General features: G+C 64.8%; 6 protein-coding genes across 6 annotated transcripts; 2 read left to right on the top strand and 4 right to left on the bottom strand.

The window, feature by feature from the left end:
- Positions 1-512: 512 nt before the first annotated feature.
- Positions 513-4650, top strand: RPO41 (DNA-directed RNA polymerase; the record flags this gene model as incomplete). The annotated part of the gene is made up of 2 exons (XM_069352425.1): positions 513-1207; positions 1248-4650. 2 exons carry the CDS (start codon positions 513-515, stop codon positions 4648-4650), a joined length of 4098 nt encoding a protein of 1365 aa, XP_069209843.1.
- A 4001-nt stretch (positions 4651-8651) lies between these two features.
- On the top strand, positions 8652-10049 carry Q8F55_003897 (uncharacterized protein; the record flags this gene model as incomplete). The annotated part of the gene is made up of 1 exon (XM_069352424.1): positions 8652-10049. The coding sequence occupies one exon, from the start codon at positions 8652-8654 to the stop codon at positions 10047-10049; it is 1398 nt and encodes a 465-aa protein (XP_069209842.1).
- Positions 10050-11562: 1513 nt separating this feature from the next.
- On the bottom strand, positions 11563-14533 carry Q8F55_003896 (uncharacterized protein; the record flags this gene model as incomplete). Its single annotated transcript, XM_069352423.1, has 3 exons — positions 11563-11924; positions 11961-14286; positions 14336-14533. 3 exons carry the CDS (start codon positions 14531-14533, stop codon positions 11563-11565), a joined length of 2886 nt encoding a protein of 961 aa, XP_069209841.1.
- Positions 14534-15515: 982 nt separating this feature from the next.
- Positions 15516-16826, bottom strand: Q8F55_003895 (uncharacterized protein; the record flags this gene model as incomplete). Its single annotated transcript, XM_069352422.1, has 3 exons — positions 15516-16346; positions 16432-16679; positions 16724-16826. The coding sequence occupies 3 exons, from the start codon at positions 16824-16826 to the stop codon at positions 15516-15518; spliced, it is 1182 nt and encodes a 393-aa protein (XP_069209840.1).
- A 1360-nt stretch (positions 16827-18186) lies between these two features.
- Positions 18187-20013, bottom strand: MMT2 (mitochondrial metal transporter; the record flags this gene model as incomplete). The annotated part of the gene is made up of 4 exons (XM_069352421.1): positions 18187-18694; positions 19001-19497; positions 19581-19690; positions 19722-20013. The coding sequence occupies 4 exons, from the start codon at positions 20011-20013 to the stop codon at positions 18187-18189; spliced, it is 1407 nt and encodes a 468-aa protein (XP_069209839.1).
- A 232-nt stretch (positions 20014-20245) lies between these two features.
- Positions 20246-22418, bottom strand: Q8F55_003893 (uncharacterized protein; the record flags this gene model as incomplete). The annotated part of the gene is made up of 6 exons (XM_069352420.1): positions 20246-20769; positions 20805-20969; positions 21005-21278; positions 21313-21747; positions 21975-22162; positions 22208-22418. The coding sequence occupies 6 exons, from the start codon at positions 22416-22418 to the stop codon at positions 20246-20248; spliced, it is 1797 nt and encodes a 598-aa protein (XP_069209838.1).
- Between the last annotated feature and the right edge of the window lie 232 nt (positions 22419-22650).

The raw sequence follows: 22650 nt of genomic DNA, 5'->3' as shown, positions 1-22650 counted from the left end.
GTGAGTTGGGATGTGTTTGAATGCAATGGGCTGTGGTGGGTGGGTGTGATGCAGCCAGCGAGCGTCTTCGTCGATGTGGCGCTCCGTCAGGGCAACGCAGCCAGGCAAGAGGGAAAGGCCGGCTGTCTGCGTATCGGAGCGGACGGATTTCAATCTCCGTCGGCTTACGGGTGCATTCTCTTCTGTGTTGTATGGTGGCGAATCACGTGACTCAATCTCGTGCTCTTCCGAGTTTTTGACACTGACGGGGGTCGAAGGAAGGTGGAAGGATGATTGACGATTCTTTGTCCATACCCACACTAGTGACGAGCAACCCCAGCAACATCACGACAACAACAACCACCTCGTCCATCTCGTATACCATTCACTGCATAGACTAGACAGACGACTCGACAAAAAGACCACTCGAATCCTTTAATTAGGGCTAGAAATAGAGGTCACAAAAGCCCAGACGACCACTGGCCACACGACCACCTCTCAAGTCGGCCGCCCCCATCTCATCCCCATTCACCATGCTCCGCTCCCAAATCAAGGTCGCCGCTCTTCGCCGCGTCCCCCACGCCTCTTCATCACGCCTCCCATCAACATGCGTGACGTGCACGAGGTCGTACGCAAAGCCGACGACTCCGGCTTCGGCTCAGCCAGCGCTTGCCGAGGCCACCGGCAGGGTGTTTGACCCAGCAGTCTTTGCACACCACAACCGCGACCTGCGATACGATGAACCTCACAAGTTCAACCCGCACCCCGAGATGAAGATCTCCCAGGGACCTGGCCGCCGGCTGCCCTCGATTCAGCTTCCCTCGCCATTGCCAATGGACGTCCCCGTCCCCATGCAGTCGCTCCAGGCCGAGCTCTACAAGCCGACGAGCACAGTTGACACGATCGCCATGCTTTCCATCTGCTCGAGTCGCTCAGAGTTTGTGCCCCGCGCGTACCAGATCTTCACCCAGCTTCTCGACGACGCCAAGGCCGGCATCGCTCGCCTCCCTCCTGCCGAGGTCTTCGCCAACGTCATCAAGGGTGTCGCAGCCCTCGGCGAGGACAAGGGCGCCAAGCGTCAGTCCGAGAAGGATGCTGCCATCTGGCGGCACCGTGCGCTGCAGCTTGTTTGGGAGTGGGAGACGACGCACAGGGGTCCTCGCGGCATCCCGATGCTGGAACACGACGGCGTTCGTGTCTACCGCGGATGGTTTGCAGGCCTCGTCAGGTGAGTAGAGTCAAAGTGGTTATCACTGACTTGTTTCCAGCTCCGGCTCACCACTGGATTCGATCGTCCCATATATCGAGAACCCCAACCTGGGCCTCAACCCGCTTCTCGCCAACTTGCAGACGGCCGACCTTGAGAAGGCGCTGGAAAAGCTCGCCGAGTTCGCTCAGCGTGGAGCGCGCGCCGACCTGATGGCGCAGATCAGCGAGTTGCAAGGCATTGAGCAGGAAAAGCGCGAGTTCATGGAGCGTGAGGTCGTGCCCGAGGTCTCTCCAGTTCTCGTCACCCCCAAGCAGCCCAAGGGCCGCTCCAAGGTTCCGGATGTCAAGGAGGCCGACCTCAGCCTTGGGCCCCAGGCTCGCTTCACGATCACAAACCTCCGCGACACCCTCACGCACATCAACTCGCCTCTGAGTGCCTTCCAGCGCCAAATGGACCTCGAACGTGCCTCGTACGCTGCAGCTGAGGCTGAGCTCGCTCACTCGGCCAAGGCCTTGGAGGAAGCTGGCCTCAGCGAAGTGGCTGGCAACTCGCGACTTCAGCGTGACTCGCTGCAGGGCCACATGCACCGCTGGCACGTGCTCCTCACCGAACACATCGAACAGGACATCAAGGAGATGCGCGAGCGGGTCGAGGCAAAGACGTTGACGGCGAACGACTTGTTGCCAAAGTACAGCTCGAGCAACAAGGTTAAGGACAGCGCCCTGCTCCTGTACTTGACCGTCCTGCCACCAAAAAAGCTCGCCCTCATCACGATTCTCGAAATCATGCGCATGGTCGGATCAGGAGGTGTAACCGATGGCATGAAGACACTACGAGGCGTCCTGTCTGTCGGCAAGGCGGTGGAAACCGAGCACCGCGCCGAGACCATTCGGACGGTCGTTGGCACCGACAGTGCCCTGTGGCAGCGTGCGGTCGACTCGCACACGCAAAAGCCGTCGCGCAAGAACATTGGGGACATCTGGACCCAGATTGGAAAGGAACGGGTGGATGCCGACAAGGAGGGCGGTAGCAGCTCTGAGAGCTCGCTCAGCACCTCCGAGAAAGCGCTCATCGACGACCTCCGGTCTGTCTGGACTCCTCCCTGGTCGCAGATGGTTCAGATGAGCCTCGGCAGCCACCTTGTTGAAAGCCTGATCAAGGTCGCCAAGGTCCCGCGCCGTGGTACCGACCCCTTGACTGGCGAGGAGGTGACCGAGGATCAGCCGGCCTTCAACCACGAGTACGAGTACATGCGTGGAAAGAAGCTCGGTGTCATTCGCCTCAACCCCGTCGTTGCCTCTCGCCTGGCAGCCGACTCCGTTCGCCAGGTGATCCACCCCAAGCACTTGCCCATGCTTGTCCCCCCTCGCCCATGGACCCAGTGGAACGACGGCGCGTACCTTGCCACCCCGGTCACGATGATGCGCTTCAAGGACTCTATCGAGCAGATGAACTACCTCAAGGCTGCCAGCCAGAACGACCATCTCACCCCCGTTTTCCACGGTCTTGATGTGCTGTCATCTACGCCTTGGCGCATCAACCGTGGTGTCTTCGACGTTGTCCTCGAGGCTTGGAACTCGGGCGAGGCCATTGGTGACATTCCCGCGACCCCCGAGAAGACGGTCTACAACATGCCGGAGAAGCCAGACCCGAGGGACACCGACCCAGCTAAGCGTTCTTCCTACGTCCAGAACCTCAAGATGGTCTTGGCCCAACAGCGCAAGGACCACGGCGAGCGATGCAAGTACAACTACAATCTCGAGATTGCGCGCTCGTACCTCAACGACGTCTTCTACATCCCGCACAACATGGACTTCCGTGGTCGCGCCTACCCCATCCCGCCTCACCTGTCGCCCGTCGGTGACGATCTCTGCCGTGGTTTGTTGACGTTTGGCGTCAAGAAGCCCCTTGGCTCGCAAGGCCTCAAGTGGCTCCAGATTCAGCTGGCCAACGTGACAGGCTATGACAAGGCTAGCTTTGAAGACCGTGCCAAGTATGCCCAGGAGCACGAGGACGACATCTTCGACTCGGCCGACAACCCGCTCACAGGCCGCCGGTGGTGGCTCAAGGCCGAAGACCCCTGGCAGTGTCTTGCAGTGTGCATGGACCTTGCCGCTGCCCTCCGCTCACCCGACCCGACCAAGTACGAGTCGAGTCTCCCTGTGCACCAGGACGGCACCTGTAACGGCATGCAGCACTACGCTGCCCTCGGTGGTGATGTGCGCGGTGCCAAGGCCGTCAACCTGGAAAAGGGTGATCGCCCCGCGGACATTTACACCGGTGTCGCCGACCTTGTCAACGCGTCGATTGAGGAGGACCGCAAGAACAATGTCCCCGTGGCGTTGCTCATTGACGGAACCCTTGGCCGAAAGGTTGTCAAGCAGACGGTCATGACGACAGTGTACGGCGTGACGTTTATCGGCGCGCGTGACCAGATTGCCAAGCAGCTCATCGCTCGCGGCGGCCTCCAGGGTGACGACGTCTACCTGGTTTCGGGATATGTGGCCCGCAAGGTCCTCGACTCGATCGGTGACCTGTTCAGTGGTGCGCGTGCGATTCAGGACTGGCTCACCATGAGCGCACGCCTTGTTGCCAAGTCGATTCCGGCTGAGCGCCTCGAGATCGCAACCGCTCCGGCGGACCCACTCAAGCCCAAGGTCGGCAGGAAGAAGCCGGCGGAGACGGCCAGCCGGCGCCTTGCCAAGGAGCTCATGACTGCCGTCGTGTGGACAACGCCGCTTGGCCTTCCTGTGGTTCAACCATACCGCAAGGCTGCCAAGAAGCAGGTGATGACTTCGCTGCAGACCGTCTTCATCCACGACCCCAATGCGCCGGCCGAGGTCAGCCCGCAAAAGCAGGCGACTGCGTTCCCGCCCAACTTTGTTCACTCGCTCGACGCCACGCACATGCTCCTGACGGCTGTGCAGTGCAACCAGTCCAACATTCAGTTCGCGTCGGTGCACGACTCGTACTGGACGCACGCGTCCACGGTTGAGCCCATGTCCGAGGTCATCCGCGACACATTCATCCACCTGCACACCCAGAACCTGATTGGCGAGCTGCACGACGAGTTCCTCGAGCGCTACGGCGACAACTGCATCCCGATCAACAAGGACGGCGGCTACATCAAGTCCGTGGTGGAGAAGCGCAAGGCGAGTGAGAAGACGACCAAGTCCAAGAGCAAGAAGGTTGCCGAGGTGTCTGAGGAGGCCGAGGACGCCACTGCCTCGCTCGACGCCGACGCCGATATCGAGGACGGAGACCCCGACTCGCCGATTGTCAACGAGAAGGTGGTCGAGGGTGCCGAGGGCATCGACCTGTCCGAGGTCAACAGTGACGCCGAGGTCTTGGAGTTCAACGGGCAAAAGTTTGTGCGCTTCCGCGACATTCTTCCTCGGCCACCACCCCGTGGCGTGTTTGACGTTGAGAAGATCCGCGACTCTGCCTACTTCTTCTCGTAGTCTACATCCCCCATTCCCAAAGTCCGCCGCGGCGCACGCGGCGGTTTGTACGAGTGCATTTTGTCTGTAAGCATTAGCATAGTGTGGGTATATGCATTCCACCATTCATCTTGGACGTGGAGTCGTGGCGCCGTGCCGTCGTGGCTCAGGGTTGGTGGCATTCCAGCGCTCGCTCCTGCGGCCGTGAGGCCGTGGAATGCAGTCGTCGGCTTGCGGAATCTGCGATGGGAAATGCATTATCGAATGGGGGTGGGGTTGGGGGAGTGTCGTCATGCTGTGCTGTGCATCGGCGGTGTGTCGCGCGACGCGGGGCAGAGGCCAGCGAGCCGTCGACGAGGCGGACGCCGACGATGATGCGGCGACAGGTCGAATGCTAGCGCTTTGGCGGGGTTTGGCTGTCTGACCTAGGAGTTAAAGCGACGATAGCATTGTATGCGTCGTACGGCCTCCCCCCCAACGAACAGGAGCATATGAACTAGCATACCGCGACGAAGGGCAGCGGACAACTCCAGGTGTGCCGTCGTTGTGAGCGGCGAGCTCCGGGCCGAGCTGGCTCTCTCCGTGACGCACCCTCCAAGTTTATGCAGGGCACCCAGGGGAGGGGAGAGGGGACCCGACAATCGTGCGCAGGCCATCGTGCGCGTGCGTGCGCAGCATCCTGCGGATATGTATTCGCGCAGCGTGTTTGTGGCGAAGTGTTGTGGGGTCCTTGCGCTGATTGGCTGGCCCGCGTAACCGCCACTATCCAGGATATCAGTGCCAAACGACTACAGAGTTGAAGGGATCCGCAGGGCACCTCGATGGGATCTGACGTATGGGCATGGTGAGACATACTGACGTATGGGGGGAGCGTGCGATGGTCGTTGGGATAGAGGGGCGAGGAAAGGTGGGCTCGCGCTGGCGTAGCGCCTGTTTGAGTGCTGTGACGTCGAATCCGCAGGCACCTGATGAGATCTGGTTTGAGTCGTTGCATGCATGCAGGGGAAAGAGTCATGACGAAATGGGCGAGCAGCGAGCAGGAAACACTCAATGGCGCAGCTCAAACTCGCAGCTACTTGCACCGGTGGCGTCGCCATCGTGGAGGTCGTGGAGGTCGTGGAGGTCGTGGCGAGGCGGCGAGGTGGCGACCTGCCCTCCCCCGGGGCACTGCACACCCGGTGGCGAAGTTATCGAGCGGCACGCGCTGCAATGCCCGCGCGGCAAGGCAGAGCCGTGTCAGTCCCACGCACCGTGTTTGCATGTTTGCGTTTGCGTTTGGGGCGCTGCCTCACCCGGACGTCATGGCCCCTTCCTCTGTATCCTGGCAGGCATCCTGGCAGGCAGCAAACGCCATTCTAGGGTCTGCCCGCCGCCGCCCGCCGCCCCCATTCGGTTCTCGGCGCCGAGCCCACGCCGCGCCTGCTCCGAGCGAGCGTCATGCGAGTGGCAAGCTGGCAAGCTGGCCTCGTTCTGGCAGCCGGGCAGCTAAATGGGGCCGTCATGCGCCAGTTTAGCACCACGGTGACTGCGGCGGCAGGCCGACCTGGCGTCCGATCCGCAGCTGCAGCACGGCGTCACCGCATCACCTGATGCCTCGTGCGCCAGCCAGCTCCACGCGGGCAAAGCCTCTGGTGCATTCGCCGAGACTGGCGCACAGTCGCCGCCCGCCGTCATTCCTCCGACAGCGATGACGATGACTGAGACGGGGGTGCGCTGCGGCGCAGGACGTCGCGAGCGAGCGAGCAATTCCAGCAACAGGGGTGGGGCGTACCTGTATGTAGGAGCGTGTAGGAGCCGGCAGGAGCCAGCCAGGAGGGGAGGGCTAGGGTGGGGGTGGTGACGACAGTCTGCGCGCTAGTGCTCGGCCGTGCCCTGTGCCCATCGGCGTCTTGCACGTCTTGCCTGTGCCACCTGTGCAGTGTACCCACCCGGCCACCGCCTGCAGACGTATGCTCCCTGGCATGTGCCGCTGCCGCTGCCCCCCCCGGCCGCTGCCCCCCTCCGCTCGCCGCCGCCGCCGCCGCCGTTGCTTTTGCCAGCGTGGTGCGACCGGCCGACGCCGGGTCACTTTTCGCTATCGGCCCACGGCGCCCACCGCCAATACTATATCACGCGCAGCGACCGCGCACGCACCCGCAGCAAACCCAACTCTTATCCCCCCATCTCTCTCTCGTCACAAACACCTCACACATCGGTCATCACCACTGCTGGTCGTCCGATATCGTGCAACACACCATTGACCACCTCAACAGAGGAAGCGTCACCATTGTGAGTGTCGTCGCCGTGTGTACCCCCTTGCTCGTCGTGCATCCCGCTTTCGTTGTCGTGCATCTTGTCTTCCTCGCCTTGCAACCCCCCTTCCTCGCCGGTCCCGTGTATCAGGTCGTGTGGCGAGCGTGACGTCGCTGTGCTCGGTGCTTGGTGCTGTCTAGCAACCTCGCCACCGTGCCACGGCCACGCTGCACCCAGCTGCTGCGCGCTGCATGCACCATGCTCGCTGCTGGCTGCGGCGCCCGAGGCAGGCTTCGCGCCCGCCGTGCGGGCGACGACACCTCGGCTATGAAGCTACGGCCGACCTCGGGCACTTTCTTGCTCGAGTGGACGCTAGCGGGACTATTTTTCGCCATCGCTCCGCTCTGCCCGCCGGAACGGTTCCGTTTCAGGCGGCAAGCGCGGCAAGCCGGATTGATCGTGTGGTGGCACCTATCCACTAGACCCGCGTCATTGCTAGGTTGGTGTGTGACAGGCGACGGGCGACGGGCGGCGGGCGATGGGCGGCGGCACGCACGCACGCACGCACGCTCGCTCGGCCGCCTCGGCACGACGTCGGCGCGCGGCGAACTCCCGCCTTGGCCTTGCTTGCTGCCTCCCGCGCCCGCAGCAGATGGGCCTTGGCTCCCTTGCCCGCAAACGCCGAGGCGGCATGCGCAGGCAATGGGCCAGAGGGCCACAATCGTGTCTGTCGTCGCTACAGTTGCCACTTGCCAGGGGCGATATCCTTGCCCTGTCGCTCGGCACACTCGGCACCGTCGTCGGATTTTCCGTGCGGAGTGTCTGCGTGTTGCCAGAGTGTGAGTGTGCTTTGTCACTGCCCACTCTTCTGTGCCGTGTCATTGTGCCGCCGCCAGATCCCTTCGGCATATCATTGCCCAATGGTCTCCGCCTCCCTCCCGAAACCCCCACCGACAAGTCCCTCGTCACCGCGTCGTAGGTTTGATGGGACTGTCGAGTGGTAGCGCTGGGAGAGGAAACAAGGGGAACCAGAGCCAAATGACGCGCCGAGGCAAGCGACGACGGGTCCGAAATCACGCTTCATCGCCACACCCACCCCTTGTCGCTTGACCCCTGAGACACTTGTTCCCTGAAACAGAGTTCAAGCTCGGATCCCCCGGTGCCTCTTGTCCTCTGCCCTTCTGCCTGCACTCCTCCACCCCCTCCACCCTCTGCCGTCGTGCCGTTTTCCCTTGGTGTCCCTTTTATTAGCCCGGGCAGAGGTAGTTTTTCTATTCCGTCGTTCGCTTCAGTCTATTCCGGTGAGCGGTGAGCAAACCCGCCCGCCCGACCAGGCAACCGGACCTACCCACTGCCCGCAGGCCACACTGCCCACTACCTGCCTGCATCTCACCCCGATGCTGTCACTTTGAGGCCTGCCTGCTATTCTCCGCCAGAAACAAGTCCCTCCCCCCTTCCGTCCTGCCCTGTCTGTCCCTTTTGTCCCTTGACGCCTTTCCAACCGACACTACACTCTACAACTTGCTTCCCTCCCACACCACTTGCTGCGAAAGCACACTGCCTTCCTCCCCTCTCCCTCCCTCCCTCTTCCCCCAAACACTTCTCCCCCTTTTCACACCGCCTCCTTCCACATCCACAATATCTCCCTCTCCTACATCCCATCTCGTCCTTATACACATCTTACTCATCATCACTTCGTGTCACCCACAACACACCCCGCCCAACTCGCTTTACACACACTTACACCTTGTCGAAGCGCCGGCGCTAGCCAGCCCCTCACCCACCGCCATATGTCGGAATCCCTCGACCCAGGACTTGTCCGTCCCCGCCCGCCTTCCAACCTCTTTGTCTCGACAAAGACTTCTCAGGCGCACTCGCCCTCGCGCCAGTACACTCTTCCATCGCCGCCCCTGTCTGACTCGTCTGACGCTGCTGCCGGCGCTCTCGACTTTGATCTTGAGCCCCTCGACCACATTGTAGCGCGCCACAACACCCCGCCGGGATCAGAGCACGACCACTTCGTCGCGTCCCCCCAGTCGTCGACCGCGCTCGTTTCGCCCAAGGTCTCGACTCTTTCTGGCCTCTCGCCGACGTCGTTCAAGTTTGACGGCCTCGACGTTTCTGCTGCTGCTGCCGCCGCCGCCGCAGTCGGTCTTCCCTCGAGCACCGCCACCTCGCCTACCACCACCGCAGAGGCCCTGAGCGTTCACCACCTGGAGCGCTTTCTTCACTACAAGGCCCTCGCAGCTCAGGCACAAGCCGAACTGTCTCTCTCACTCCTCGAGTCGCGCCAGCCAATGGGCACTGAAGACGTTCTCAAGAACGCTCGCAACGCCATGCTTTCCCTCCAGCACCAGCCAGCCCCCTTCTTTTCCGCCCCCGCCCCTTCGGCGGCCGCGGGCTGGAACCAGACCTTCACGTACCAGCAGCAGCAGCACCACCAGCAGCAGCAGCAGCACGTCTTCCACGCCCAGGCTCAGGCTCAGTCCCACCTGCAGGCTCATGAGGCTGCCGCCCAGCAGGCTGCTGCTGCCCAGCGCAACGCCATGACCAACTACTACATGCCTCAGCGCACGTCGTTTGATGGCGGTGCCCCCGCTGTGCCCCAGGCCCCTTCGCTCTGGTCGCGCCAGTCGGCTAGCACGTCTGTTTCCGGCGCTTCGCCCCCCTTCCCCTCGACCCCGACCTACACCGCCTCGGCCACGCTCGGCGACGCCAAGTCGTCGCACCCCTCGTTTGCCACCACTGGCCCCTCGCTCCCCGTCATTGACGGCGAGAACGAGATCGAGGCCGACGAGCTCGACTTTGGCTCGCCCGAGGCCGACGACTCGCGCTCCAACGTGTCGATCCCCAACCTCCACGGCGGTGGCCGCGGCTACGTCCCGGGCAAGACGCCCGACGACCCCAAGAAGCGCCACAAGTGCACCGTCTGTGGCCGTGGTTTCGCTCGCGTCTTCAACCTCAAGTCGCACGTCCAGACCCACGACCCCCTCCGCCCCAAGCCCCACCAGTGCCCCCACCACATGTGCAAGCGCTCCTTCTCGCGCCTGCACGACCTCGAGCGCCACCGCCAGGGCATCCACTCGGATGGCCCCCTCGTCGACGCCAAGCGCCAGGGCGTTTCGCCCTCGGTCGTCCGCGCTCAGAGCCGGATGCAGCGTCGCGCCGAGGCCGGTGGTCTCATCTAAACGGGTACCGTATACGTCCGGTACCCACTCGCATTAACTAGACATGCTTGTCGCTGTCTATCTCTTACCGACTATTCTCCCTGTTCAGGCTCCACCTCCCCGAGCCATACCGCGTCCCCCTCTCTCACCTGCCACCTCCAAAACGCAGCGCCGTCGCCTCGGCGGCAGAGAGAGGACCTTTGCCACGCAAAGGCATGGACACTGGGTATGGCGGCATCGATAGCCAGACACCCCCAGAGGCTCCACCTCGACCCAAAACACCCTCGTTCACCACATCACCCTGCACCATCCAACCCCCCATCCCCCATTCCAGCTGTTTATTTCGCTCTGCTCTTTTACATTCTGCAGCTCGGCTCCTCGCTCGCTCAGCCCCTTGTCTATCCTCCTCCTCGCCCCTCCTCCCCTCCTCCATCTCCTCCAGCTCCACCCACGACCGCCTCAACCATCCCGCGAACCCAGCACTCTCCGCCGCATGCCACGCCCGGAGACTGTGGGCTAGCCCCGTGATAGGTTCCTGCGCCGTCAGGGCAGCTGATGTAACGACCTGCAACGTTCCATAGACTCTTGCGAGCACGAGTAAAACTCCATAAAACCCAATCCTTGATAGATGGCGTCGGCTGTACGATAGAAACTATGAAAACATGAAAACTGGCCAGTGGTTGTGTGGTGGTGGCTGCGGAATGAGGCGGTGCAGCCTAGCGAGGACGTTGTGCCACACTCAAGTAAGTTGGCACAAGTTGTGGCACCGTACGACGTCACCGACGCGCAAGCGTGGCGTCGCTTGTGGTGGCAGTGGGGCATGGGCATGGGGCATGGCGGGGCTCAAGCGGTGTCGCGTCGGGCTCATGCAGTGCAGCGAGCGTCGACGAGCCGCGGCTGCGACCACCTGCACCGCACGCAGAGCGGTACGCAGCCAGCGGGCAAGCGCCGCCGGCCGGCGGTGGCCGGCTCGCGAGGCGCCCAGCACACCGGCTGGACGGGACATGGGGGACATGGCGACCCATGTCGCGATGGCGGATATCGGGTCCAGAGCTGCTGCGCCGCAGACATGCTGCGGGCCGGGCCACTGTGGCGGGCGGTCGCCGACCGCCACTGCCGCTGGCTGCTATTCACGGCCTGGCATACACTTGCAAGGTGGGCTTCTATTCGAGGCGGGGCGATGCGGTCCGCCACAGTACCCACCCGTCCGCGGGCGGAACGGATCCTGTGCGGAATGGCATCGCTTGAGGATATGGATAGGTCGGGGGCATGGGTTGGTTCTACGCCTCTGCGCCGCGCCGCGCCTCGCCGCCTGACACCCGCAGCAGGTTGCCCTTGCGCCGGCCGATCTCGTGCCAGGCCACCGCCCACCCGCCGAGCAACCCGCGTGTGCATAGCTCAGCTGTATCTAACCCTAACCCAAACAATGCTACACGTGTGCGATGATGCAAACTACACTGCGAGGCGACAACCCTCTCGGTCTCTACTCCTCTGCCTCCCCCTCGCGCTCTACCTCCTCCTGGCAAACTACCCCCTACTTCCTCTCGTGGCGGATCTCGACGACTACGTTGGTCGTCATGATGGCTGCGTACGCGACGAGCAGGCACGCTGCCCAGCGCCGGTCGATTCTGAACCGGTTGATGGGCACGACAATGGCCGTCGCGATAAGGATGAATAACAGGCCGCACCCGCTCACCCAGAGCGTGGGCGAGAAGTTGATGAGCACGGGCGCGTGTGTCGGACTCGACAGGATCGAGAACGAGCCCGCGCCGCCAATGCCCAGCAGGAGGTTGAGGAGCGGGCCGCCAAAGCACGCCGCGTACGCCATGGTCGGCGCAAACTGCGCAATCGTGACGTTGGCCACGAGGTCTGCTAAGCTGTTGCCGACTGCGAAGACTGGCCCGTCAGCAATGTTTGCGTCGGCTCACTTACTTGTCAAGCCGATGATGGCGTCCGACAGCCCAAAGATCTCGCCCACAGTCTGGAGCACGGCGACGACCTCGTCGGCAATGGACGCGATCCAGATCATACTGCAGACAAAGCCGCTGCAGCAGCGGATCAGCCTCCACGGCTGCTCCGTTCCATCTGTCGAGTGCTTGAGTGTGACGAGGGCAATGCCGACGCCGATGCCGCCGGCGACAGCCAGCGCCCAGCGCAGGTAGTCCTCCTCGAGGAAGAGGAGGTACGTGCAGACGACCGGGCCGAGGACGCACTGCGCGGCAGTGAGGTACGGGTTGTACTCTACGCCGTCGCAATCGGACAAGTCGTCGGCAATGGCCGAGAGCGTGTCGGACGCGTCGTCGTCAAACCCTGGCGAGCTCGACTGTACCAGGGCAATCGGGCTGATGCTCGCGCGGCGGTGCAGATGCAAGTGGGAGTGGAGGTGCTGGAAGGAGCGCACATCAGCATCGTCGTCGTCGTCGTACTCGTCGCCATCGACTGGCGTGTAGTCGTCCTGTTCGACGAGCGGGAGGGCGTTCGTGTGGTCGGTCAAGGGCTCGTCCTCGATCGGAAGGGCAATGCCACCGTCACCGCCACGGCCGTCGTCGACGACCGGGAGCGTGAGGGTGAGGCAGAAGATTGCAGGGACCGAGAGGATCGCGAGGACTTTACCCAGGATCGACTTCTCACGGAACTGGATCAGCGACGGGAAGAGCGTGTGCATGATGCGGTAGAAGGCCGTGTGCGCCTGGACAAACACACTCTCATGCGTGTTGCTGCGCGAGATGGGCGGGGGATGCGACTCGCCGCTGGGGTCAACAATGGCAATGGCCGGGAGGTCAAGGCCAGGCGACTCGGCGTCGTCGATATGCGACGTCAGGAACGGTTTGCGCGGCGTGTCGGTGCCGGGGATGATGAGGTTGGGCAGGTCGGGCACCTTGCGCGCCGCGCGCTGCTGCGAGCCAGCCAGTGTCGCCGAGCTCGAGGTATCGGCAGGAGCCAGCGAGGGGAGATCGGTCCCGCTCGGCTGCTTGGACGCGAGACTGCCCCTGCGGGACCCGAGACTGCCTCTACGCGACGCGATGCTTCCCCTCCGCGGGCTCGGACTGCCAGACACGACGGCTGGCTCCTGCTCCGGCGACGGAGGGATGGCCTCGAGAGCGCGGACGGCGGGCGAGTCGCTTAATGAAGGCGACCTTGGGCGTGCCGGCCCTCGGCCCGACGACGACCGTGAGAGCGGGGTACGCACTAGCGAGCCGCTCCTGCTCCGCTGCCCGGTGAGCGACTGCCGGCGAGAGAGCGCAGCGGTCGGCGAAAGCGTCGGACCCGAAGACAGGTGGCGCCGGTGGTGGTGGTGGTGGCCCTCGTCGTCGTCTAGCCCTGGGCTGCCAGGTCGCGACGGTGGGCGCGACGACGAGGGCGAGTGAATCTCCTGGCGGAGCGAGTTGACGACGTCGCGGAACTCGACTGCGCCCAGCAGCGAGAAAGTCGCGCGCGGCGTGTCGACGTTGTCGGCGTCGTGGTGGTGCGCGTGGTGGTGCACGTGCTGGTCCGAGTTGAGCGTCGCGGCCGACACGCGGCGGAGGTGGGTCACGCGGGTCGGCGACGAGCGGAGGGCGAGCGAGTCGTTGAGCTGCGGTGTCGACGGCGTCTCCACCACGACCGGCGCTGCGAGCGACGACGGCTGCACCGGCTCCGGCTGCTCAATGGGGCTGGGCGCGCGCTCGACCTCGGTGCTGGCCTTCCAGCCAAGCTCCTCGAGCTCCCTGCGCCTGCGGCGCCGGCCGACAATGTAATTCGAGATGACGACGGCGAACACGTACGCGACGTACACGAGGACCATGCCGCCTGATTCTCTGAGGCTCAAGTGCCCGTCCTTCAGCACCCACATGAGGGTGAGCACCGCCGCGACGAAGAAGACGGCGTCGCGCACGAACGGGAGGCGCGGCACGTTGAACGGCTTGACCATTGCGATCGAGCCGACGACGATCGACGTGATGAAGCTCGCGGCGCCGATCAGCTCGCCCACGGCCAGGCCGAGCGTGCCCTCGCGCACGGCGACAAACGTCGAGAAGACGTCGGGGCTGCCGTTCCCGAACGCGAGCAGCGTGACGCCGGCCGTCGTCTCACTCAGGCCGAGGTACGCGCTCAGCGTCGCGAGGTTGGGGCAGAAGAAGTCGCTGGCCGTGATGGAGATGGAGGAGAAGAGGACGGCGAGGATGAGGACGAGGAGCGCGAGGAAGGCCGGCCGGAGCGCCGCCGGCGTCTCGTCCCACCACACCTCGTACGGGATGCGGAGGAGTGTCCCGCGTGATGGCTAGTGTGTCAGCACACCAGCCCCACCTCATCCACCTCATCCCACTCACCTCGCCCTCTTCCAAAGCGCCAAACGAGCGCTTGAGGTGCGCGTGGTGCGCGTGCCGGTGCTCGAGCTTGCGGGCGTGCAGCCTTGGCAGCGCGACGGCAGAGTACAGCCCCAGCGCGGCGAGCACGACGGCGAGCGCGAGCGCGCGGTGCGGCCACGACGTCTGCCGGCGCCGTGGTTCAGAGCGCATGGCCACCATGTTGTCGGGGTCGCGTGAGTCGAGTGGCGAGGGCGACGGGGAGCAGGTCGTGAACGCCGTGTTTTTGCCGCCGGGCACGTGGTGTGTGGACGTGTACGTGTGCTGCTTGTCGTCGCGTCGACTCGATAAGATACGCCGTGTGCTGGGTGGGTGGGTGGAGTGTGTCGACGGCGACGTCGTGGGCGGCGGCGTCGTTGTTAACCTCGCTGCCTGGCTTTGTATGGAGGAATCCGGCGGGCGGCGCCAAGTTGGTTCGCCGGCTGGCTTGGCTGCTTGCGGCGGCGCTGTTGGCCGCCTGGCGGGGGAGTATGATGCAATCTGCACGTGGCGGGCCAACGCGCGGCGCGCTGCTCGCTTGTCCCACACGAGTGATCGAGTGAAACAGCTCCACAACTGCGCACATTGCATCCACTCGCGCGTCATGCAGCACGCGTAAGTATGCGGGCAGGCAGGCAGGCGACAGCACAGCCAGTGCAACGTATGTAATCTCGGCCCCATGTCGCATGTCGCACGCTCACGCTGCACGCTGCTCCTGGCTTCACACAGTCAATTGCCTTGCCTTGCCCTGCCGTCTGATCCCGCTGCATGCATGCCCCCGCTCCCCCGATCCCCTCGAAGGCACACTCTCATGCCCTTCTTGGCAAAGGCGAACATAGCCCCCGCGCGCACATGCCGCCGCCCCGCCCTCACAACAAAGTTTCAGCCCTCTCTCGTACACATCACATGGGCAGCCAGCTGACGAGAGCGGCGGCGACAACAACAACAACGCAAGGCTGAGTAAATGTGCATTGAGTCAACTCGGGGCATCGGGACACCAAGCTAAGACTATGCCTATGGAGAGTGTTCTAAGGTAGGAGACGAATCCCGCCTGGGTCTGGACGAAGGGCAAAACTGGCGCCGGGGGGCGGGCGGCGCCAGGATATTAAGACCAACGAGGCTAAAGAGTCGTGTTTGTACAAGCATGCGCCCCTCAGGCAGCTACTTAGATGAGAGCAGCGGCAAAGACGAAGACGAGGACGGTGGCGACGGGGGTAACGAAGCCGCGCGAGGCCGCCGACGTGGGCTTGGTGGCAGCAGGGGCCGCCGAGCCCGAAGCAGTGCCAGAGGCGGAACCCGAGGCGGCGGCGCCCGACGAGGCAGCACCAGAGTTGGCGGGCGGGGCGGCACCCTGGGCGCCGAGCTGGTCAATCGACATGGAGGTGACGGGGGCCTTGTTGTCGGCGGCGTTGAAGTACATGCCCTTGTTGAAGGCCTCGGCGACGTTGAGGACCTTCCATCCGGCGTCGACAAAGCTCTGGAACTTGGCAATGAAGATGTCGACAGTGCCAGTGTTGATCTCGTGCATGAGGACGTTGAGGCCGGGGCTCTTGGGTCCAGAGGCCCACTGGTCAAAGACCTTCTCGACGGGGCCCTTGCCCTCGCGGGCAATCTTCCAGTCGTTCGAGTCACGGTTCCAGACGACAGTCTCGAGACCAAAGACCTTCTTGGCAACGTCACGGACACGGTTGTCGAGGTCGCCGTAGGGAGGGCGCCAGAAGAGGGGGAGGCGGCCGCCAGTGTTGTCGGCGATGGCCTGCATGGTCCAGCCGAGCTCACCGACAATCTGCTCGTTGCTGAGGATGGTCATGCGCGAGTGGGACCAGGTGTGCGAGGCAATGTGGCCTCCGCGGTCAAAGACGCCCTTGAAGAGCTCGAGGTTGGCGACAATCGAGCCACCAATCATGAAGTGGGTCGCGTGCGTCGACATCTGCTTGCTCTCGAGGAAGTTGGACAGGTTGGTCGTGCCGGCACCGGGTCCGTCGTCGAACGTGATCTGGGGTGTGTGAGTGATGCGTGCGGTAGTGTGACGCCAGACGCCAGACAGCCCGCGAGCCCGCGTGCCCGGGCGGGATACGTACGAGGAAGGCGCCGTCAGGGCCGGCCCAGATGTCGTCCTTGGTGGTGCAGCCCGTCGTGTAGGCGCAGATGCCGTTGGCCTCGAGGTTGGTGCCCTGGGGGTAGGTGACGGCGTTCGAGTCTGCCGAGACGACGGGGGTCGAGATCGGGACGTTTGCGATCTGGTCCTTGACTGCGTTGAGCTTGTCGAGCCACGCCTTGGGGATGCCCTCGACGGGGGGGACGGCGAGCGGCGGGGGGAACGTGTGGCCTGGGGGAGTTAGCTCGTGCTCGTCGCTAGCGGGCAGTACGCACCACCCTGGCGCTTGAACAGGTCGTGGACGGGGCTGTCGTCGGGCTGGGCCCAGGGGGCCGCGGCCGCGAGGGGGAGAGCGGCGAGGAGGAGGGCGGGGAGCATTGCGCTGGCGATGAACAAAATTATGGGGGGGAAGTGAATGAGTGTCGGGTGCTGTGTGCGGTGCGTGCGTGGGGGCGGGGGGGGCTAAAGGACCAAAAGTGTAGTAGCTGGTCTGCGAAGGAAAATGAACAGCTGGGTCTGAAGGTGGACTTGGACGAGGATGAGATGAGGAGTGTGATGGAGAGTGTGTTGGCAGCGGCCTGGCCGGCGTGGTTGGTTGGCAGCAGAGGCACCCACCCACTGACTGACCCACGGGCCCAGCTTGGCGACCTTGTGGGTTCACTGTACGACTCTTGACAAACAGGGGGACGGGGGGGGGGGGGTCGTCGGGGCGTGACTCTGCGCGCGCTGGCCTGGCGCGTCTGTCCGTGGCGCCGCAGCAGCGCGGGGCGGGCGAGGGGCGGGGGGGGGGGGGGCAGGCATGAGGCCCGAGGACGACTTTTTCACTCAGGGCCCGGCGGAACAAGGCTTGTTTGGGTGTGACTCTTGGCAGGGAAGGCTCACGTGGGAGCTAAAACACCAGCCGTCGTCGAGCGCGGCGGGGGGCTTGGCTTGTCTACGGGCCTGCGAGCGAGCTCTACGCTGCGCACTCTTGAGTACATTGCTCGACGACGACCTACGTCGCCGCTGAATCGAGGTAGGGCGGCGTGCATAGTGTGAGAAGTTGCTTCACTGCTGCGGACGATCGCCCAGGACTTCTTGCACGGACAAAAGAACATGGCCCTGAGGCTGCCCGCCCTGTGCTTTAGGCAGGATCGATCTGTAGGGTGTGCCATGGGGTGGGTGCCACTGTCAGCGTCGGAGCGAGCGGGCAAACAATAACACCCATCACCCAACTAACCCGAAACACACCGCCGCACAGTGGCGTTCCCTTGATGGGACCTCCCGCGGCGTCTGCAGTGATTGCCGAACGCGGGGGGGGAGGGTAGATGCCGAGCGGCGACGGCTGCCTTGATCATCACTGCGCTGCACTGCACACGACTGCATGCTGGCCGCTCGCTGGGTTCAACTCACTCACGCACGGTGACTGCCCGTGTGTCCGCACTGTCGGCTTGGCCACACTCGCCCGCGACTTGGCGCACTGCCTCGTCTTGCGTACGTGATGCGATGCGCCTTGACCGGCTTGGCACTCGCCCGCAGCACCAGTAAAATTAATCTTGACCGCCCTCGGCATGTTCGGCAGCTCCAGTCTCCACTCAAAGGCCGAAGCTGGTGCAGTCGCTACAGTCTACGCGTGGCATGCGGCCACATCGGCCATGATGTATCAAGTTTGGCAGTGGTTTTTGGCTCTATGGGGACTACAATTGCGGGTTACAGCACAGGTGGGTGGTGGCGGCTCTACACAGGCGACAGACGGCGACTAGCACCCGTCGCGGCCAAAGTCGTTGTTGCCGTTTGGCGAGGGCGGCGTCGCTGGCGGGTCGGCCGCGTGCGGCAGGGCGACGCCGTCGTCGCCGTGCACGTGGATCTTGACCTCGCGCGTCTCCTTCTTGGCCGCCATGATGGCGTCGCGGACGTGCTGCTCGACGGCGTGGCTGTCGCGCACCGTCATGCTGGCGGGGACTACGATGGTGAGGTCGAGGACGATTTGGCCGCCCGAGCGCACGCCGCGCACGTTGCGGCAGCCGAGCAGCGTGTGGTGGTCGACCAGGCCGTCGACAATGTCCTCGATCGACTTTTGCGACTTTGCGTCAATGCCCACGTCGAGCAGCTCCATTGTCGCCACCTTGGACAGCGACAGGCCCTGCTGGAGGATGAAGAAGGACACGGCGATGCCGCCGAGCGGGTCGAGGAACGAGTAGCCGCCGAGGCTTGAGCCGACGATGGACCCGAGGGCGACGAGGGACGTGAGGGCGTCGGCGCGGTGGCTGGGGGTGTGAGTGGTGCTCGTGGTGCAGCGGTGGTCGTGTGGCGGAGACAGTGTGGCTCGCGAAGTGATCGACGGTGCGTGTGTGCGTCGTAGCACGCACACACGGCAGCGATCATGACGCGGCAGCTGCCACGGCCACGGCCATGATGCGGCGTCGTCATGAGGCTTCTTGCCGGGCGGCGAAGCGAAGCAGCACGACGCTTCTTACCATCACCTCCGCCTCGGCACCAGACCAGAAGCGCGCGCCGCCCACGGCCTCCACGCTCCGCCAGCTTCTCCCGGCACACCTCCCCGGCCAACTCACTGCAGCGCGTTCGCCTTGAGCACCGGCGAGTGCTCCTCCTTAGCCACCTTATTCGTGATCTGGTAGAGCCACTCCTTGATGACGACGCTCGCGAGGGCGAACCACGCGGCGTGGGGGTTGAGAATCGCGCCCGACGCGCCCGCGCCGGCCGCCGCCGCGCCGTGGTCATGGGCGTGCGCCTCGCCGACGGCGTGCGCGTGGCCATGGGCGTCGCCCACGCCGTGGGCGTGGAACAGCTCGAGCAGGGGCGACGGCACCGAGCTCGGGAGGTACGCCTGCAGGCCGTGCAGGAGCGAGTCGGGCGGCAGCGACTCGAGGTACGGGATCAGGACCTGCAGCAGCAGGTGGTACGAGTGCAGGCCGATGCCGATCGCGCCGCCGACGAGGATGACGCTGACTGCGAGCGTGCCGCACGTCTCGAACTTGGCGTAGCCCCAGGGGAAGCGGTCGTTTGGCGGCTTGCGGCTGATGCGCCAGGTCGCGAGGGTGACAAAGTCCTGCGAGCGAGCGAGCGTCAGCGAGCGAGCGGGGCGGCCGGCCGGCGAGCCAGCGAGGGCGAGGGGGGGAAGGCCCCACTTACCCCGAGCAGGTCGGACAGCGAGTGGCCCGCCTCGGCGAGCAGCGACGCCGAGTTCATAAACAGGCCCGCGAGGCCCTTGGAGACCGTGAGCGCGACGTTTGACCCAAGGCCTAGAGTCAGCGGAGTCGAGCCCAAACCCACCCAGCAGCGTGATCTTTGTCCCGCGGTCCAGCTTGCCCGTCTTGAACGCGTTGATGATCTGCTCTGCGCCCTCGGAGCCGTGGGCGTGGTCGTGCGAGTGCGAGTGGAAGAGCGAGTGGTGGTGCTCGTGGTCGTGCTCGTGGTCGTGGTCTGCGGCGGCGGGCGCCTTGCCAGCGGGCGGCTTGGTCGAGTGCAGTCGCAGAGGTATTGTCGCGAGCGGGGAGCGGACGGGCGGCCGCAGCACGCGCGCGCGCAGCGCACCGGCGCGCAGGGCCGGGCGCAGGAGCAGCATTGGGGGTGGGATTGCAGTTGGAGACGAGTGGAGAGAGAGTAGCACGACTGACTTGAATTCCGCGCGTTGGCGGTTCGGCCGGTCCGAGCCGATTTTACGAGTTTAGCCGGGCGTGTGCTGTCGGCCTCGGCGTCGGCCTCGGCGTCGGCGCCGCACGGGCCACGCCGCCCACAACGCAAGCCAAAAGCCCATAATGTACATGTAGCAGTCTATGATCTATCCAAGCCAGGCCCTACCCACCGCCGTGGATCGACCCGCCGCCCAGGCTCGTGCTGCGCTGCAGCACCTCGCCGACGGTGGGGAGCGTCGAGCTGCGGGAGCGCGTGCGGCCGAGCTGCGAGCTGCGCGAGCCCGTGCGGCGGAGCGGTAGCTGGCCCTTCACGGCGGGGAGGTGGCCTGGCTCGCCGTGCTCGTGCTCGCTGTGGTCGTCCGAGTCGCGGCGTGGCGGCGCGTCGCGCCCCGCCGCGTGGGAGAGTACCCTGCCGAGCGAGTTCTCCTCGCCGGCCGCGGCGATGGCCGCCTCCGACTCGGGCGCGCGCCCGCCCTCCGTCTCGAGCTCGGCCTCGTCCTCTGGCGTGTCGAACCGCCGCGCGGCGGCCTCGCGCCACTTCTCGCCGTAGACCAGCGTCACGATGGCCGCCGCGACCCCGATCCAGCCGAGCCCAGCCGCGATGGTCATGGTCCAGCCGAAGCCCACGGCCTTGGACAGCGGCAGCACCGCCGCCGAGGCGCCAGCAGCAAAGATGTACCGCCAGACTATGGTCAGCCACGCCCGCCGAGCCGCAACCCACAGTTGTTGACCGCGATCGCCTCGGCGCTGCGCTTCTGCGCAGAGTCGACGAGGTACGTGTTGTACGCTGTCAGCGGCATGAGCATGCCCGCGCCGTTGATGAAGAGCATGACGCAGATGGGCGCGAGGCCGCCGCGGTGGCTCTGCAGGATCCATCCGTAGGCCACTGCGCCGTTAGTGGGTATCGACACGCCGACTCACGCCCGCTCAGCGGCTGCACGAGCCCCGCGCCGACAATGCTCGCGCGCAGCCGGTCCTCGGGGCGGCGGTAGCCCCGCTTCTCCATCCACGTGCGCACCGTGTAGTCTGCGTACGGGCCGGATATCCGGCTGCCGAGCAGCGTGCCGGCGCCGGACGCGAGGTAGATGAGGCCTGCGATCGCTGCGTTTTCCACGCCGTACTCGTCCTTCATGATGGTGGCTAGAGGCACGACGACGCAGTACATCTGGAGCATGACGCAGGAGGAAGCGATTGTCTGGGCCGTCAGCGCCGCCGCGGGGCACACTCACAATCATCGAGATGTTGGGGTATCGCAGGAGGAGGAGGCTGCGCGCCGGGTTGAACCAGTACGCGACGAAGCGCTTCCCCGTAGCCTGCTTCGCCGTGTCGTGGGGCAGGGGCGGGTGGCTCGTCTCTGGGAAGAAGAACGCGAGCAGGGCCAGGCTCAGCGCGCTGGCCGCGCACAGGAAGTACTGCGTCGCGCGCCACGTGAGCGCAGTGTACTGCGTAAAGATGCCCGCGAGGATCGGGCTCAGCGCCGGGCCGAGCAGCGTGCCGGTGTAGAACCAGGCCATGGCGTTGGCGCGCTCCGTCGGGCGGTAGAGGTCGCCGATGGTCCCGGCGCCGACGGAGAGCACGCACGAGCTGCCGATGCCTTGGAGGATGCGCGTGCCGATTATCTGCGCGAGGGTGCGCGACTGGGCCACGCCGACGGACGCGACGACCTGGGGGAGGGTTAGCACGAGCACCGCGCGCCGTGAATAGCTGCTGCCTCGAGCCACATTGCAGGCCGGCAGGCGCGGCAGGCCAGCGGCAGTCACCACGCCACATGTCGCCATGGCAGGTGACACTGTCGGCCATCCCCGATTCGCCAGTCGACCACCACCAACAACATGGCCCGCCGCCCCACGATGCATGCCCGCTCGCTCCGCTCGCTCCCGCGCCCACTCACCATGATGGGCATGCTGGCCAGATACACCGGCTTGCGCCCGTAGAACCCGGCGAGGGGGGACCAGAAAATCGGCGCGACGGCCACCGAGACGATGAAGATGGCGACCGTGTAGTTGATGACCGCGGGGGACGTGTGCAGATCGGTCGCCATGACGCTGATCGACGGGAGGAAGGAGGACGAGGCGATTGCTTTGGGCCGTCAGCTCGCCGCCTCCCACACAGTGTGCCACTCACGCCCGATGAAGCCGGCGTAGGACACAATCGCGACGATGTACGCCTTGGTGCGGGGCGAGAAGCGGTCGTAGATGCTGTCTGCGGGGTCGGGCTGCGCCTCGACGTCGACATCGGCGGCGACGCGCTTCTCCGTGCCGCTCGGCGCCTTGTCCAGCCCGGCGCCGGCGGCGAGCGTGCGCTCCGACTCGTGGGCGCTCGGCGGGGGTGTCATTGTCGTCGCGGTCCTGTCGCGCGCATACGTGCGTGCAGTGATGGGGTGGTGAGACGAGCAGAAAGGCAGAAAAACGCTCATCCTCCCCGGCAAAGGCTCATGCACGCCGATTCCGAGCCCGGAATCACGGCGCCATACCCGCGGCCGCCGACACTGCATGGAGCAGGAGCAGGAGCAGGAGAAGCACAGCGCAGCAGCAGAGCAGAGCCGGCCTTGACACAAGCGTGGCGGC

Source organism: Vanrija albida, assembly GCF_041260175.1.
Source record: "Vanrija albida strain AlHP1 chromosome Unknown contig_3, whole genome shotgun sequence".
NCBI classification, from domain to species: Eukaryota; Fungi; Basidiomycota; class Tremellomycetes; order Trichosporonales; family Trichosporonaceae; genus Vanrija; species Vanrija albida.
Note: the sequence above shows the minus strand (reverse complement) of the source record. Positions and strands in the feature narration are given on the sequence as shown.